The sequence below is a fragment of the Leptosomus discolor genome, chromosome 9 (assembly GCF_034619465.1).
Source record: "Leptosomus discolor isolate bLepDis1 chromosome 9, bLepDis1.hap2, whole genome shotgun sequence".
NCBI lineage: Eukaryota > Metazoa > Chordata > Aves > Leptosomiformes > Leptosomidae > Leptosomus > Leptosomus discolor.
In genome coordinates, this window is record NC_141399.1 from 42914291 (window position 1) to 42932214 (window position 17924).

At 36.6% G+C, this 17924-nt stretch overlaps 1 protein-coding gene across 1 annotated transcript in view; it reads right to left on the minus strand.

The window, feature by feature from the left end:
- THOC2 (THO complex subunit 2) overlaps window positions 1-17924 on the minus strand; it is a 51551-nt gene that overhangs the window by 17210 nt on the left and 16417 nt on the right. Inside the window, exons 10-24 of the mRNA XM_086470442.1 lie at window positions 15858-16013; window positions 14860-15032; window positions 14514-14709; window positions 12068-12109; window positions 10829-10959; window positions 10640-10741; window positions 9318-9402; window positions 7922-8015; window positions 7382-7462; window positions 7006-7102; window positions 5073-5190; window positions 4127-4306; window positions 3460-3624; window positions 2495-2770; window positions 1907-2048 (exon numbers count right to left, since the gene is read on the minus strand). Of these exons, the coding sequence (XP_086326568.1) occupies window positions 1907-2048; window positions 2495-2770; window positions 3460-3624; window positions 4127-4306; window positions 5073-5190; window positions 7006-7102; window positions 7382-7462; window positions 7922-8015; window positions 9318-9402; window positions 10640-10741; window positions 10829-10959; window positions 12068-12109; window positions 14514-14709; window positions 14860-15032; window positions 15858-16013 (2038 nt within the window). The remainder of the gene's footprint in view (window positions 1-1906; window positions 2049-2494; window positions 2771-3459; window positions 3625-4126; window positions 4307-5072; window positions 5191-7005; window positions 7103-7381; window positions 7463-7921; window positions 8016-9317; window positions 9403-10639; window positions 10742-10828; window positions 10960-12067; window positions 12110-14513; window positions 14710-14859; window positions 15033-15857; window positions 16014-17924) is intronic.

The following is a 17924-nucleotide window of genomic DNA, read 5'->3' on the forward strand; positions in this document are numbered from 1 at the left end:
GAGAACCAGTCTTCAGTAAACCACCATCCCCATCTACACATGTTGTGAAAGTTTCATTCTACCACTGAGTAAAAGACTGTGCTGTATGCTCAACAGTTACCTGTTCCGTTTGACCAGTGGTTGGTCGACACAACAGCCGAACACAAACCCAAACTGGTCCTATGGCAGCTCTAGCCCAGTTAACAAGGAGCATAAAAACAAGCTGGGAGGGAGGTACAGTACAAAAGGAAGGTGGGAAGAAAACAAACATATGGGTGAAGCACAGAGCTGAAGACTGGAAACGGATGCCTTCAGAGGAGAACAGTCGTGATCCCCATGAGGGAAGCTGGTGTTTTTGCACTGGAATTCTTACGCGGGCTGCAGGGCACAAGTCATAAGACTCAGGAGTTACTTCCTTGGATCCTGTGATGCTCATAGTCATTTCTTGAACAAGGTTTATTCTGTCAGCTTTTACTTAACTAAAAAAAAATTATGTTGACTTTATTTTAGTATCTACCCCTCCAAGGTTATAACAAGCCTTTGACACTTAAAAGAAATTAAGCCAGGAGAATCACAGCTCACAGAACAATCAAGTGTGTAAGTTTTACATTCGAAGTGAAGCAAGTAAAAAGCCAGAATAGCTAGTTTCTGATTGTTAAAACTACCAGTCTACTTACTTTGACAACAATTAAGCTACTCTTGATGATACAACTACTTTATCAAAATAAAATAATTAAAAAAATACTACTACAGTGGATATGCTGTTCAGTTTCCTCAAATAGCACAATTACAGATAATGTCTTTCAATGTGAAAACTGCTGAAAAAATTACGATTGTCTCCAGATTCAATGCTGGGAAACTTCTTGCAGCTGAACCCTGAGCACTCAAGAGCCAACTGTAAGCTATTCCCCATGCCCCACAACTGCTCGTATTAAGAGTACATGTTTATATACAGACCGTACCTACACACTTTTGGGTGCTTCCTTAAGCAGACAAATTTATCAGTCAGTTCTCGACCAAGCTTCAGTCAGGTAGTAATTTTTCAACCAGTAATTTCATGTATCTTATTAGCTGTCTCTACCAGTACATTAAATATTTATAGGGAATAACCTTTCTAGATTTAACTGTCAGTGTTTCTCCATTAAATCAGTTGGGTGTATCTTACATGAGTCGGGCAATAAAATGCTTTTCCACTGGATTATGCTAGGCTCCTTGGGACAGACGAACAACTACTTCCAGTTACAAACAGAAAGTTCTTCCAGAGAAGAAAACTGACCAGAGAAAAACATTTCAGATTAACCACACTAATAGAGTTCACAATCAATATGAAACATTACAGAGGCTTCGTCAGAGAAAACAGTGTGTTCTTCCTCCTGCATATCTGCCACATGAAACACTTGCATGCTGTTTCATTCCGTGGTGCTTTTAGGCTGGCACAATACTTATCTCATCATTGGAACAGGGTTTCTGTTACCACCCAAGTACTGGCATATTGCTCCTAATCGCAGGATGCACACCAAGTTAGTTAACTCAAACCACTCACTGAGAGTTTACGTGCCTGTTTCTTGCAACGTAGCAATTATCCTAACTTAGCAGCATTTTAACTGCAGTAAATAAGCACAAGCCATGTTGCAATTACAACTTTCCACTGAATTGGTCAATCCCTTATTTGCTAAATTAGTGCAGTATTCAAAAGGTTTTGACATTGCAAGAAACAAAACATCCCTCTGAAAACCAACTGCTCCGCATTTGCAGCAAAATACCCATTACATTCCAATTAAAAGTTTACCTTGCCAACGTACCGCAACATATAAAGAGATCAAATTTTAAAATCAACATTAAGAATATTCGTGCAACCTGAACTTTTAGTTCTGGGGACAGTGATGACTACAAAAACATTCAGAGTGTTTCCCCTACACACACTTACTTGCCAGAAGCCAGTTATCCTTCTCTAATTTCAGTCTCTGTAGAACCCTCTGCACATGCTCCAACTGCTTCTTCTCCTCTTCAAGGAGCTTGTCCTGAAGAGCTGTGCAACGTTCTTTTTCTTTTTTCTTTTTATTTGGAGGCTATAAAATGTCAGTGCAACTCACTTAGTATTATACTAACGCTTGCTATAGATAGAGCAATTAAATTCCTGATAATGCTAAAGAATACTTGAAAAGCTTTCTATTTCACTATATAATGTTCTGCCCTAGTAATCAACTGATTTTATGAACAATGGCTGACTAAAGTTAAGACAAAAGTGAGCAGCTAAATCATAGATACAAGTGCCAAAGATTGCTTTCTGAAACACAGATTTTCTAATAATTTTCACTTAGTGAAGTCACTGATACTTTTAACACAAGAATTATAAGGAAGAATCAATCCAAATTATGTGAATGTGACAGGTCAGAATGGATGAATCAGGTGACAAAACCTCCCAGATCTAAACAACCTTAATACAGGATTTCATGAAAAAAAGTGTTTCAAGGTTAGAAAGTTTAACGTGAACCATAAAATTATATAAACATACCATTTCCTGATTGTCATCTATGGCTTTCATCTGGACTTTAAGTTTATTGACTTCTCTGTCATAGCTACTATGCGGGACAGCAAGGTCATACATTGTCAGAGACCAGAATGTAGCATAAAACTGAGGACTGATGTCATCCCACACCTTGGGAAGGTGCAGAGAAATCACAGCATCATGAACAGGAGCCATTACCAGCTCACATGATGTAATGTATTTGTGAACTTTGTGCTGCTGTTTATTCCCCTTCTCAGCTTTTTTTAGTTCGTCATACTTTGACTGTGGATTAAAAAAAAAAAAAAAAGAAAAATGAAAAGTTCGTAATCTTTGTACACAAATAATGTAATTCAGCTTTTACAATATAATGTAAGTTTTCTCAAAAACCTCTCTATGTAACACACATCTACACATGTGAAATGTCATTTATGTACATAAAGCACTCAAGAACATTTTAGTATTCATCTGTACTGGATGGACTTATCTTCACTGATGCTGCTACCTACTGTTACAGTAATACAATATACTACACTAAGTAAAAATTGTTCTCAATTTTAACATTTTAGATGCAGAGACAAATTTATTTCTGACACTTCTTGAGATTCCATACCTTTGGTCAGCTGCAACATTTTCCTCACAGCAAAAATCCATCTAAAACACCTGCAGAACAACTTATACATTCGGGGGAACAGGGAGGGAGAGAACTCCTGCTGATCACCCAAATCATCAGAAGAGATGACTCCATTAGCTACAACTTCTGACAGTTGTGTGAAAGCTGACACAGGGGCCATATCTTCTATGAAGATAAAGGATAACCTGTTCCAGCCCACAGCTTCTCCTTCTATCTCTACTCATAAAGCTTCTGCAAGTTTTATTTGGCAAACTTAAACTTCAGCAGGAACCTAACACATAGGCTGATAACACCTAATATAGCAGCACTAACAGCAGGCAAAGAGAATAGTCCTACTTACTGAAATATGGTGCGCATACATGGGTCTCGAGAGGAAAAATGCAGCATCATGAGGTGTGTGAAACTCGTTACAGAGAACATCAATAGAAGGCACTCGCTTAATGTAATCCTCTGTGCTGAGGTTGGATGCTAAAAACCCACCGAACTGTACCAGGGTGTCATGGCACTACATGTGAAAGTGACAAGAAAAAGTTGGTAAAGAGTATTATTTTATTATTTTGTTCAAAAGTGAAGTTAGGGAGAGCTTGAAAGCCTTCTTCGTTTTGTTTTGTTGCTTTGTTGGTTTTTTTTTTCTTTTTAAAAAAGGTAACACATAGTACACCAAGGCAGCAACAGAATTCAGGCTGCTTCTCTAAAAATAAAAATTCCTCTAAGCAAGATCAGAAAACCATAATAGCTGACTTAAGAAGTAAGAAATTAACTCATTACAAAGGATGTTTTCATTTTTCACTTAGAAGTTACTTGTCAATATAATACATATTTAATACACCCTTATATTCTAATGAGATCACTGCAACTAATTTTGAAAATTCTTATATATTTGTATTTATTGTGCTGAATTCTTGTATTTTCTTATTTATGTGCTGAATTCTTCTATATTGTGCAGACACACTAGAAGTTATCACAGAAAAGGAAGAGTTCTTATAAATGCAACTGTTTTTACTTGCCTGATCATACAGTTTTCCCACCAACTTCAGATGTTTTTCCCCTCCCTCTTGAAAGATCACACCATTTCTCTGTTGAGCCATAAGCAGGCACAGTGGAAGGGCAAGATCATGGTCCAATAACGCATCTTTTAATCTCTGAGAAGATTTTTTTGTATTCCTGATTTGGCCAAAGTATCCACCCTGCATAGTAAGTACAGAAAAAGGAAAAAGTTACCCAAGTTTGGAAATAGCACATCACAAACTGAAACCATGTATGCTGCCTGCAGAAATACTGATGAATTAACATCAACACAGTTTCTTATCCATCAATAAAACACTCTCTCTGGATCCTGTACTGCAATGTATGTATATAACAATCAGAAACCACCCAGTCTTGCACGCTATTAATTAGTCTTTTACCCAGTAAACTAAGAGTGACATTTCAGCTCAGGCATCATGACAGTGCATTTTAGACCTAGGTCTGCTGTGACCTGCTTAAAGTCTCTTCTCTGTTCAATACAGGAATTTCAGATTTTAGTTCCAATCACAGCCATTCAATTCCCTAGGGAGTCGAGTCTAGGTCAAACTCAACTGGGTCTTTGACGCCAAGGCTGTAACAATTTTAGCTGTTAAAATAGTTCAGGATATTACTCCACTCAACCGGGAGCTGCTGCCCCCAGAGCAGGGCTAAAACGGTAGGACTGCACGAACCACAAGCTCACTGGCTGCTGTGATTCGCAGGTCTGTCATGTAACACATGGCTAACGAAGGCTGCTTTCGTTAACACGAGCTGCTGCGAAGCACAGCCGCGAAGGCTCACGGGTACTCTGTGCTGGCTGCCTGCTGCAAGGCTTGCAAAGCGCTCTGGGGAAGGCACTAACACCTTTCTCAGCTATGCGGCCAGAGTTCATGAAGCAGAACCACCATTAATAAGCAGTAGCTATTATTAAGTTTAACACAAACACACCTCAGCTTTCAGTTGTTCACCACCAGTCATGGCTTCCAATTGTTCCATTGTCATTTCTTCTGTAATTTCTATCCCTGCCATTTTCTGTACTACCTCTTTTAAAATAAGCAAATCAAAGCTGCACAGAAAATAGAAAAGTGGAGTAAAAACAAGAAAATTTGTTTAAGAAACGGAAACTATGATATTCAATACACAGTACAAAGTAACACTATGATGCACGTTAAAACAAATTAACAGTTTAATTCTTTTCTGAAGAAAAAACTAGTACCTTGAGCCCACAAGGATTTCTTTATTGCAAGTAAAAAGTTAGTACTTAAGAGTAATGCAGGTACATTCAACAGCTGGATTTCAGAACCCCTTCAAAACAATTTCATCGGTTTTGAAAATAATAGTGAGCGTGGTGCTATTAACTTTTAAGTATCAAAAATTAATCATAAAGTTTATTGCTCCCTTTTGTTCTTTTACATGCTTCATATTGTATCTATACAGTCATTTCACGAACATGGAATATTTTAAATTTTATTAAAAATTTCTAGAATAGTAGATGGCCATAGAAATTTACTGGCAAAATTAGTCCAGAGAGGCTATTTGGAACATGGAAAAGATTTTTACTTAAAACACAAAATATACAAAACACTCCAATAATCACCTCATCCAGAGACTAGGCTCTACTTCCTGCTCTGAATTCTACAAGGACAATGACTTTACACAATATAGTAAACTGTATCATGATCATTCAAATCAGCAATATTTTCCAGTAACTTCTGCAATTTGTGTGACCTACTTATAAAAAGTGTTGATCCATGCTCTCCAAGGCAAAGTTTTACATTTAAATAATGTGTATTGTTTATACTTTTGTTTGCCTTTCCAATCAAAAAATGTGTTTTCTGACTAGGAACTACGCAACACCAGCATATACTCCGATTCAAATACTCGAATAGTCCAGTCCTATGAAACTGGTCATAGCGATATATCCATTTTGTTTCTACGGTCCCAAACACTAAACTGAGTATTAAAAATATTTTTTTTTTTCCTAAATACTGACAGTTTAAATTCTGGGGAAAGACAAGAAACATTACTTACCCTTCCTCTGTAGCTTAATGTGATTGTACCATCATCAGAATACAAAATAAATTGGGGACAGGGGAGCACATGAAACTGAGTGTCTACATTGCAGGGAAGGGAAAAAACCCTAGATTTCTCAACATAAAGACCCTAAAATTACATGCTGAGTTATCTCCACTGGTAAGCTGTCTTTCAGTAAGCATATGGGGATTCATAACAGAAAAAAGTTGATACTCACCTATGTGATAAAAATAACACATTGAAGTTAAATAAATAAATGAAACAATACTAAGTGATGACGATGGAAGGACAAAAGGAAAAGGAAGATTTAAATTGCAAACCTTCTTTAAAAAAATTGTTTAACACTGACTTATCAAGAAGCAATTCAACTGCCATTAAACAAATTGGACAAAGTATTTAAAATAATATTAAAATGTTAATTAAGAGCCACCCCTGCAAAGGAGACATTATGAGAAAGAAAAAACTCAAACTGTAACAGTCACACCCTTTTGTACCACTGATACTTATTTTTTTAAAGAACGTACAATACTTTCTATGACAACACTACAGACCAGCAGGGGTTTTACCCTATCTGGCTAGCTGTTAAGAAAACTGTATTAAAAGTAAGTTACAAACAAGAAATCAGTACTTCAAAAATAATATGTCACAGCCATACAATTAGAGGAAAAATAACGTACTAAAGGTGATATTCTTTCTGCTATTTAAATTTCTTAACCTTCCTGGTATTATGAATGGAGTTTTACCACTAGTAGAGCAATTAATACATCAAGTGCCCACATATCAGCAAAACACCCAAATAATACATCACAAAACCCGAGTTTATAAAGAATAGTTGTGCAAGACTTGCCTCTTCCCAGCTTTCAGTTGGTTGGCGACATATTGCAGTAGACCAGCAAGTTCAATTGGGTATTTTCGGAAAACCGCACCGCAGAAGCTAGCCAGACCTAAAGCAAAGAGAGACGGCTGTGACTGCACCTCATGAGATACTAATCATCAAATAAGCATTAACGATGTACATGTGGAATGTTAGCTAAATATATTTTTATAATACAAGCAAAAAAATATTTTCCTATTGATTAAACTTGTCAGCTCTCTGTTTTGTTTAAAAAATTACCTGGTAGATCCAAGCGAAATATCGATCATAATGATCAATAGTATGGAAGATCATAGGGAAGGTGAAGTATTTTAAACATTAATGGAATAAATAAAACAAAAATACTAACTCTGCAGCCAGCTCGAGATTGTAGTGTCATCATGCTTCATTCTCTCCTTCTCGGGGTTTGCCAAAGCTTCAATGATACAGTCTTAAGTGGAGTTAAGGAGAATATTTTTCCTCAATTTGTAAAAACAGAAGTTACACAGATCTTTTTTTCCAGCTCCACAATGTGTAATATATGAACATGATATGGAAGTATAGCAAGCGTGACATAGGGGATCCACTATCATAGTTATGGTATAAAAAAATAAAATCATGAGAGAAATGGTAATTTAAAGAGTATTTATCTCACTATTTACAGGATCACTATGCCTTCAAGAACTGAATGGAAGTAGTAAAAAATCCCTATAATTTTCACAGTGTGAAAGAACGAATAGAGAGGGCTCTGTAACCCACTAAGAGCGCAAAGGTATTGGCAAAGTTCACTAACATTTCCAGCAAAAAGCAGCAAGAACAGAAAACAATAGAAGATAATACTCACAGACCACAGATTTAATCTTGTTACTTTCATCAGTAACAAGATGTATTGATTTACATCAAAGGATACATGCCAAGACATCGTAGTTCAGCGAAGTGAGGTATTTCAGTGAATCAACCACCGGAGTTATCAAGTTATCGTATTTTTGTATTTGTGATAAAATCTGAAAGTTACAACAGATATTCAGCTAAACAGGAACAGTATGCCTTATCTTTCACATAATAATCAGAACTGTTTAACATTGCTTGTCTTCAAAAACCTACACAAAACATGCTTTGAAATTAATTTTTCAGAATTTTCAAAGTAATAGGTAGTCTGATGAATTTATATAGTACCTTAGAGATATCAGTGAAACATGTCTCTAACACGTAAAAGCAATTCTGTATAATTATTTTTCTTTTCATTTATCAGAAAATAAAATTGTGAAAAGATTTCACTCATTTGTTTCTAAGGTTTTTTTACCGCTAATCTTAGCAGTAAGAGTTTCTGTTGCTACTTATAGTAACAAAAGACTATAAAAAAATGAACCTAGGTCATGAAAGAATACAAGTGAACTGTATTTATCAAATTTTAGAATGTTCTCTTTGGTACATGATGCACAAACGTGTCTTATTGCAGTACTGATGTCTTCAAGTAAAATCTAAAAACTGGTAGATCAATAGTCACAAGTCACATTGGTGACTAAGGTGGAGGTCCATCAACATACTTTTACACCTCTCTAGCATTCTGTAGCACCAACTAATCTTAAATATCCTCCTCAACTTCATAGGTGTATTTCAGACTTCAAAGATTTAAGTTTTCTTCTAAGTGACCCTGATGTATCTTCATCACACACGTATACAACACCCAGAGCAACTGACCTTGGATTTGCATTCTGCATAACCTGATCAGCACCTCCCCGTACCTCTGAGACCCACCTCAGCTACCTCAAATTAAATACTTTACTCCTTTAAATAACTGGATGTAATTTTCTGTGCAGTTGTGGCAATTCAAGAGCTGTTGTCATATTAAATAACTCGGACCTCTGCACTACTAGCAGATTCCCATATTTTAAAATTTCATAAAATCATAGATTCATTGAACAGTTTCAGTTGGAACAGACCTTCAAGATTGAGTCCAACCTTTGTCCTAGCTCTACCAACACCACTAAACCACGTCCCTAAGTACAACATCCACCCGTCTCTTCACCACCTCCAGGGATGGTGGCTCCACCACTTCCCTGGGCAGGCTGTTCCCTGACAACCCTTTCAGTAAAGAAATTCTTCCTGATAACCAGCGTGAACCTCCCTAAAATAGCTGAAGGCCATTTCCCCTTGTTCTATCACTTGTTACTAGGGAGAACAAGCATTAGAAGTAAAAAATAATGAAATTAGAACTGCCCTCTCACTAAGACAGCAGGTCCCTTCCTATACTTTAACACCTATTGTTCAAATGAAATGGTATTCAAATACATGTAACTACATACATAATCAAATAAAATTGTAGGATTGCTGTGGCTGAGCTTCCCAATTTGTCTTCCAGAGGGTTTCACATTTTCCTTAGTTAAACGTCTGTAAAAGAGAACATCTTTTATTGCAATAGATGAGCTAAAAGAACACTAAAACAATAGGTTAGTTCCAGCGAAGAAACACTTCTATTAGTCACAGAGATTAAATTCTCACTAGCAGATGCGTTTTTAAGAAACCAAAGCATAAAAATACTACTCCTCTGGTAATTCATAATCCTATTAACATGCAGAGAGTACAAACCAACCAGCTGTCCCCATATTGCTATGTACTCTAGTTTCAACTCTGAGCACTTCGCATTTGGAGGTTGTCAGTGGGACCTACACCACATATAAAAATAGCATGTGATGCTGTTACTCTCGTCTGCAAATTTAATTTAGCCACAGATCAGTCATTTTGCATTTGTTGCATTCTGTTCATTGAGAAACTACTTGTGTTACACTCCCAAAGCACCCCCTACTGAAGATACGAGCTTAACATGAAACCTGAAGTCCATACCCCACAGTAAATTGCATGCATAGCGACCTCAACAACTGACAGCACCACGGCTCGTCCGCACAACTGAAATCCTCTGTGCAAGAGATGGGATGTGAAGTTTTACAGTCTAGGCTAGCTATGCAGCAAGTCAGAAGAGAATCAAAATCATTGTTTCTAGCTTTCACAGCTGCAAGTCCCAAGTCTTTTACCCAATAACAATTATTCTGTCTTGCCTGTGTAGAAAGGTTCTAATTATCCACATTATAAAAACATAGCATTTGCTTTTGGGAACAAATGGACAACCCGAATCCCTGGCAGTGATGTCAGAGACCTTAAATTTGAGGTAAAACTGAAATTGTGAGCTTGCTTGAAGATGAGAATAAATCATTCCATTCAATTCAACTTACTGCCCTACTTTCAAACCCACAGAAACTCTGATAAGATTTTTGAGACTTCAGATTAAAGAGTCTCCATACCTAAGGAAAGTATGTTGCATTCTGACATTTCCATAAGCAAAGCAATTTATCAAACAACAGCAAACCCATGGAAATGGTTTTAAATAATTTAATGGGACATTTTTGACAGATTAAATACACTTGTTGGTGACAAATTTGCCCGTGCCCTTACTTATTTGACAGTCTTTAATCACAGTACATTAAACACTTCATGAACAAGGATTATCAGCGAAGCTCCTGAGTCATTAGAATGGGAATGTATTTGTCGAGTTTTTTCCCTTCAGTTGACGACATGCAGTTTGTTGTATCACAGCTGATAGTTATCTACCGAATAATAATTTACAACTTACTTCATGATGTATTTGGCTCGGTCTATGGTTTGAGCTTTCACTTTCACTAGAAGTGGGTGACTATTGTATGTTTCGTTCTTCCACTGCCCATAAAGACGGTACCTTGAAAGATTATATAGCAAAAGTATTTTTAGTACTGACAATTCAAGAGATCACTTCCAAAGAACGGAAACAAATTATTCTACTCACCTGTACTGGTATGGAAAAGTTTTGAACATTCCCCATAATTCTTCAGACATGCATGCATTGCAGTCCATCAAAGAAAGAGATGGAAGTAAGACTTGATCGGTAATACTCAGCAAACAGCTAAACAGTATCTCCTGAGATAAAGACAAAAAACTCAAGGTAACTATCAAGTATGTACATCAGAAGCAACGCTATGCAGATACCCACAAACGGCACATCTCAGATTGATAAAAGACAAGTCTGCCACAAGGTTAAGGCTTCCTAAACAAACCCACCATAAATCTTCTATTACATAATTTATGGACCATATACACTGCCAACATTTTATTTGCCTATATAAGATACTTGAACCAAGCCCCTGAAGTTTTCAGCAAGTTGCACTTGTATTTTCAAATCAAACAAACCATTTAAAAACAGATACACTGCGGACTTGCACAAAGCGCAACAGGAGAAAACAGATTTTGGCAACTGCTTCCAATGGATTTAGGTATTCCTTGCCACTACTTCTGTTTTCAAAATTTCACATTAAAACCTGAAGCTGGTATCCTGGCTTCATTTTGACACATTCCAGCAGCATATCCTCCCCCTTTCTTAAACATTTCTCTTTCCCATTGAGCTATGTTAGAATAACCGTAGCAGAAAAAAAACCAAAACCAAACAAAAAACCCCACAAACAAACACCAAAACAAAAAAAACCCACTGACAAACAAAAAACCAAACAGAAAAGATTAACTTTCTCTGCAATGATTCAGGAAGTCAGGAAATCATGACAAGAGAGAAACAGGAGCAATAAAGAATAATGAAAGTAATAATGAAAACTGCACAAACTTCGCATTGAAAACTTGCTGGCTGATTTAAAAAAAAAAAAAAACACCAACCAACCACACAAAAAATCCCCCTTGTTTTTCTAAGTTAGATCTCAACTGGACACTTGGGTTTCATTGTGACCCATCTTGATAACTCAAAAAATTAGAAAATTTAGAAAGAAATAAATTAGCCAATAAAGAAAAATTAGCCATTGTACTATTAAACGAAAGAGAATGAAAAAAAAGAAAAAAGGACAAGAGTACAGAAGACACCCCTGTGACCGGCTCAAACTTGTCTATAAAAATCAAGAGAAGTCTATAACGTACACTTGTTAAAGCACAAAACTCTACAAAGAAAGAAGAGCTGTTCAGTTATTAAACATTTGGTCTCAATTACAATCTCGCATAAAAACACCTTCCTGCAAAAGAAACTCACCATTTTCTCTTTATCTTCTTGTTTGCTTCCATCAGACTGAAACTGTAACAAAGACAATTAAGTTAATTGTTACATTAATTATCTACAGTTACGGTTTCAAAAGAAGGCTACCTCAGCAAAAGCATAAACCTGAAGGGCCACATGCCTCGTAAATGTTTAATTTTCCAGATCTGTCACCATTAAAATATTTTTGAACAGAAATGCAAACGTATCGATGAAATGCATGGCTTACCCATACAGGGGCTTTGCACACTTTTGTTCGAAGAGAGATAATAACTAAAATATCAAGGAAACTTACTATTATATATGAAATACTGAATATTCTTACTGGAGAGGAAAAAAAATGCCCTAAGCATTCACCCTCTACCTAAAAAAACCCCAGGACTTTCAACCCAATTATCAACAGCCATAGATTATTTTCCCCATCTTTCTTCTTAAAATAAAGACTAAAAGCTTCAGAGGGTTTTATTATTTACATTACTTTCTTCTCTCTCTTCTTGTTCCACTCGCCACGAAAAGCATATTAAGCTATCACACCAGTAAGTGCACAATTATTTTAAAGGTACACTTGAGCACGAAAGCTGCAGTGCAATGTTAGTAGCCTAACTTTTAAACTACTGTAGGGGTTAACTCGCAGTCAAATCACCTCCAGTTACAGGTATTTCTACTGTGTGTTAAATGTAGTTTCATAACTAGAACATGCTGATGGCAATAGCGCATTAAGAATAACTTTCCCTATGTTACCTTAACCACTCTGTCACTGACGAATTTCTTCACAGTTCCGACCTAAAGCAAATAGCTAAAATGTTGCTCATTCTTGTCAGAAACACATTAAACTATTATAATCATATATTTACAGTAAAACTACATGAGAGATTCCTATAACCAAGCAATCACCATTCTACCGTACATACCAACAAAGAAATAAGGGCTTTCTCACAAACCTTCGGTGACTGAACTTAATTACAGAGGAGTCCTAACAGTCTGCTGACAGCAGTAAAATTAATTACTCCCTTGGAATGATAATTTCCAAATTAACTGCATTGTCAGTGCAACACAGCGTATCACTCAAATATAAATCTTCTCACAGGCAAGTAAGAAATAAGCATGCTGTAACTCAAGTGCATTAACTATTGGGAAACCTTATCCTTCTGTATGAGAAGATGCTGAGAAATTATACCTCCTACAAAAATATGGGAGTAGGGGAAGACAGAAATGATTGAAGTTACCATGATTTTATTACCAGGGCTACTCAGAACCCAAACCTGGTGTAGCTTCTGTCACCCTATCGCTCCATCTTAGAACCGATGAGAGCAAATGCTCTGAACAAAAGTCTGTCAAGTTAGACAGAAATACCATCGATCCCAAGAATTATCTGTGTTCTTAGCTCTGCATCTTCAAGTACTGCTGGACATGAAAGCTTCCCCTCAGGTGGTAGATCAATTTTGAACATTCCAATATTTGTTAGTTGTAGTTGAAATAAAACTACTTTTAACAAAAAAAGTTATAAACTGAAAAATCTCCCCTCCAATACTGTTTAGGTCAACCAACCTCTCCAACTTTCAGTTACAAGTTAAAATTAAAAGCTAGGTAACAAAAATAGTGATTTTTAAGTTTGAGGGGGTTTTTTGCCTTTGTTTTAATAATCATTAAAAACTATGAATTCCGAAGTTTCTCTGAGCTGCTTTTTAAAATCCTCAATCGTTGAGTTCAGAATATAAATGCAACTTGCAGCCTTTTAAAGCAGGTTATACAACCGATCTTTCAATATATATATGGTAAAGTCATGGTCAAAAGACAACAACAAATCTCAAGAGGCCATTTTATTTCTCAAGTTGGCAACTTAAGGCTTTATAGGGTGTTTTCAACACGGAACTCATCCTTAGTGGCATCCAGAGATTTGTCACTGACACAAGCTCAAGAACAGCAGCATTTTAACTGGCAGAACAGGGGGACACCCCACTAATTAAGAAGATGCGACATCCAACACTTTCCAGGTAACCTAACAGATGGAGTAGAAAGTACTATTTTACGTACTGGATGTGTATCATGTTGTTGTTCCCCATTGTCTACACTGTCACTCTAATAATGTAAAAGCTTCCATGCAGATAGTATCATATGTCCTTATTTTTTTAAAAAAAATCCATAGACAGATAATGTTTTAAAAGATAAGGACCATAATGAGAAAGCAGTTATCACTAGGTGTTCTTGGTTATAAACCTGAAGTGCCTCAAGTTGTTCATAAAAACGTTTATTGATCATGAAGAGGATCAAGAATTAAAGTAAGATTCTCCAAATTCGTCCTTAGTCAAAGAAATTTTATGTTTCAGTATTTGAATATACACACAATTAGTAGGACTTGATTTTTTTTTTTTTTAATTTTTTTTTTTTACATCAGATGAACTGGTATTTTTCAAGTTTGGACAAGCTGTTCCGTCATACCAACCTCTTTCATAAATGCTTTTCCAAGGCGCACCACTTTTGCAAATAAAATGGGATCATGGGAGAGATGAGGACCAAGGTAACAAAGCATGTTGAACACTTCCTTTCTCAAGTCCTCGAAGCTGTCTGCTTGTTTTGGTGCCCTCTTGTTTGGCAAAGAAGAAATTGGTGACCCTTTAGCTCCTTTAGGTACACCAACTCTGAAAAATAAGATGTGCAGCATTTCACATAAACCAGAAGGGAAAATTTTAGAGACATATCAATACAGTTAGGCTTATTAGTGAATTCATGCTTATAAAGAAATAGTAGTTTTCCCCCACGTAGCAACAGGATTCTACTTTTCACTTTACCTGCGGTACAGAGGTTCAATCGTCACGTGTACGAGCTGGCAAAGGGCAATTGCAATAGACTTGTGTGAAGTAGCATAAAACGGAGGCATCTGATCCATAATACTTTGTGCATGCTGCCAATCACCAATTTTTAATAAAGCTTCCAATAAACCAAGCTTTTGATTATCAGGAGGCTGCAAGATAACAAACAACTAATGAAAAAGTGTATTCAGAAAGTCATCTTAGTATTTCTCCTTAAGCAGTATGCAGCTGTAATGCACAGCTAGAAAAACACCCGAGTATTTCAACTACGTCATAAAAAAGCATGTAAAATAAAACTCAGCTAGACATTTAGACAATAAACACACTTCAAAAGCAATAATAAACCAGTCCACATAGAAGCTAACATCTGAATCATAGAAAAAAGTTAAAAATAAAGTTCAAAACAGAAGTTTACAAAGTTGTCTGACATATGTCTGATCATGTACTTTTCAAAATGTCACGATCTACTGCAGCTTATTCCTTTACATGACATTTCAAGAACAATGCAAGCATTTAAGAATCTTTTTGCGTTGTGTGTTGTTCTGGATTTAAAAGTCTCTTAATTTCTCTTGCAATTCTTGATTGAGAGAAATAAGGAATGAACTCTTACTAACATCCTTATTTTTAAGAAATCAACTAGGATTATACTGTCAGAGGTCCCAGAAAACACAGCTGTTAGACTGTGAAGTATATGAATGCTGGGACATACTTCGTGGCGCTGACACAACAAAAAGGAAGAAAGAAATTAACTAGCCATTGAACCGAGAACATTAGACCTAGAGAAAACCAGAACAACCCCCAAACCATGCAGTTTTGCCCATTCAGTATAACCGAAGAGCAATCACAGGACAGAGACCAGCCTTCCACGTACCTGTATGTTTCACATAAATATAAAAAGGTTTTCATAACAATTATTATGTTCAGTTTAAAATAATTTAAAATTATTTTCTTGGAAAGAGAACTATTCACACACACACCTTTTCAGTTTTCTCCTCCTCTTTTTCTTTTTCCTTCTCCTTTTCCTCGGTCTTTTCAGAGGATAAGACAACCATTGTAAGTTTTCTGACAATTTGCTTAGCTTCCACTATCTCTCGCTTGTGTTCCTCAATAATAGTATTATCCCCTGGAAGAAGCTAAAAAAACAAACAAACAAACATTGTATCTTAAAGTGACCTACTGCTACTTTTGATCACTTGAGCTTGAAGCAGACGTTTGTCCTTCCTTGTCACTGATCAACTAAACTTACTCCCTAGGAGATTCTTTTCCTTGCTACCACCATCCCAATAAAGAAGTATTCCGAAATCAAGGACTCGTGAGAAACAACACTGTTCTACTTCCTCACAGCCACTAGTGGTGCAAATTCCCCTTCCCCTCTCCGATTTACCATTCAGCTGTAGTTACACGGTGACAATTACGCACATACTTGATTTTATTCACATTTACAAAATTCAGTGCCTTAAAACAAAGTGAATATTCAAAAGCACAAATTTGCACTTGCTTATCGAAATGAAAAAAAAGTCATCACCAAGGAAAACCAGGTAACCTACTTAGACACATGTTTTGATTGCACTTTATTTTAAAGGGATACCATGTAAAGCTTACCAAATTTCCTGGTTATCAGTAATGTGCATTAAACATGTAACATTTGTTCCTTAAAAACCATCTCACATTAAGAGATAGCTACTACAAAACCTCAGCACAGTCCTGTACTTAAGAACAATCAGGGTGGGGAAGATAATCCTGCACTTGAAAATTAAAAGGTCAAGCTGTGAGACAGAAGAAATGCTCTTCTTCCCACAAAGCCAAACTTCAATTTGATTCCTAAAATCATGCTCAAAATTTAACTGCAAATAAGTAGAGTCATGACCTCTTTGATACAGTAATCTTGTCTTCTACTGTTTTTAACACTGAAAGATTTATACTGTTTTTTTCTCCTCCCAGCTGACAGTAGAAGAAAGATTAAGCACCACCTTCTTCAGAAAAAAGGATAGTAGAATTCCTCCATTTCATAGAAATTTAGGGAAGAAAGAATCCCACTTGGAAAGGTAAAATGTTTAAAAAGCTACATTTTTCTCATGCGAAGACACACATGACCTACTAAAGATTCACAAAGAAACACCTAGCGCAGAATTTCAAGGGGTAAATCATACCTTCAGGCTGCAATCCATATTATACACGGCTGTGTGTGTGTACACACACAAATAGAAAACAGTTCTTCTTACAGGCTTGGAAGGGGAAGGGAGGGTACAGGGGGGAGAACATTCTTGATATGAACGATAACCCTGACAGCTGCTATTGTATAGGAGCTGCACAATATATACCCCTTAAGACTCCACACCTACACGCTAATTATTTTCTTGAAACTCCCATAGCAAGTTAAATTAAGCATGAACTGAAAAGAGGAAAAAAAATGCCATCCCAAACGTGCAAAGACAGACAGAGAGACTGGCAAAGAGATCCTGGAATGAAGGTAGATTAAAAGTGAGACTGAGAATCAACATGAAGAAGATGAACAGTATAAATGAACGCAGGGACCATTCTAGCCACGAGCCTGTCACAAAACATGCCCGTACCTGTACCGGTCTGAGTTGAGATTGCACAAGCCACTGTACTTCTGAGTCTGAGCATTTGTTTTGTAAGCGTACAAACATACCTTAATGAACTCTCATTACTCTCCTGCATTCCTCCCCCCACACTATCTGAGACATACCCTCCTACCCTTGCTCCACCTGACACGTTTAGCCAAAATACTCCTAAGAAGCCAAAGACAGTTATTGACACACCAGATTGTGACTAATGCTATTAACTGCCACGCAAATAATGGCAGGACTACATTCCAAAGTTTCCATAGCTGTAACTAGGGCTTATTTCCTTGATTTCAGTGGAAGAGTTGAGAGTCTTAAAATATCTGTGGATATTCTGAAATTAAGAGTTGGTGTATAATGTAAAATTGTTCGATATCTGTAACATTTTGTTTACCATCTGCCAAACGGGTATGTTGGCTGGTTGATAAGACTGTCAGACTGGAGAGGATAAATCTCTGA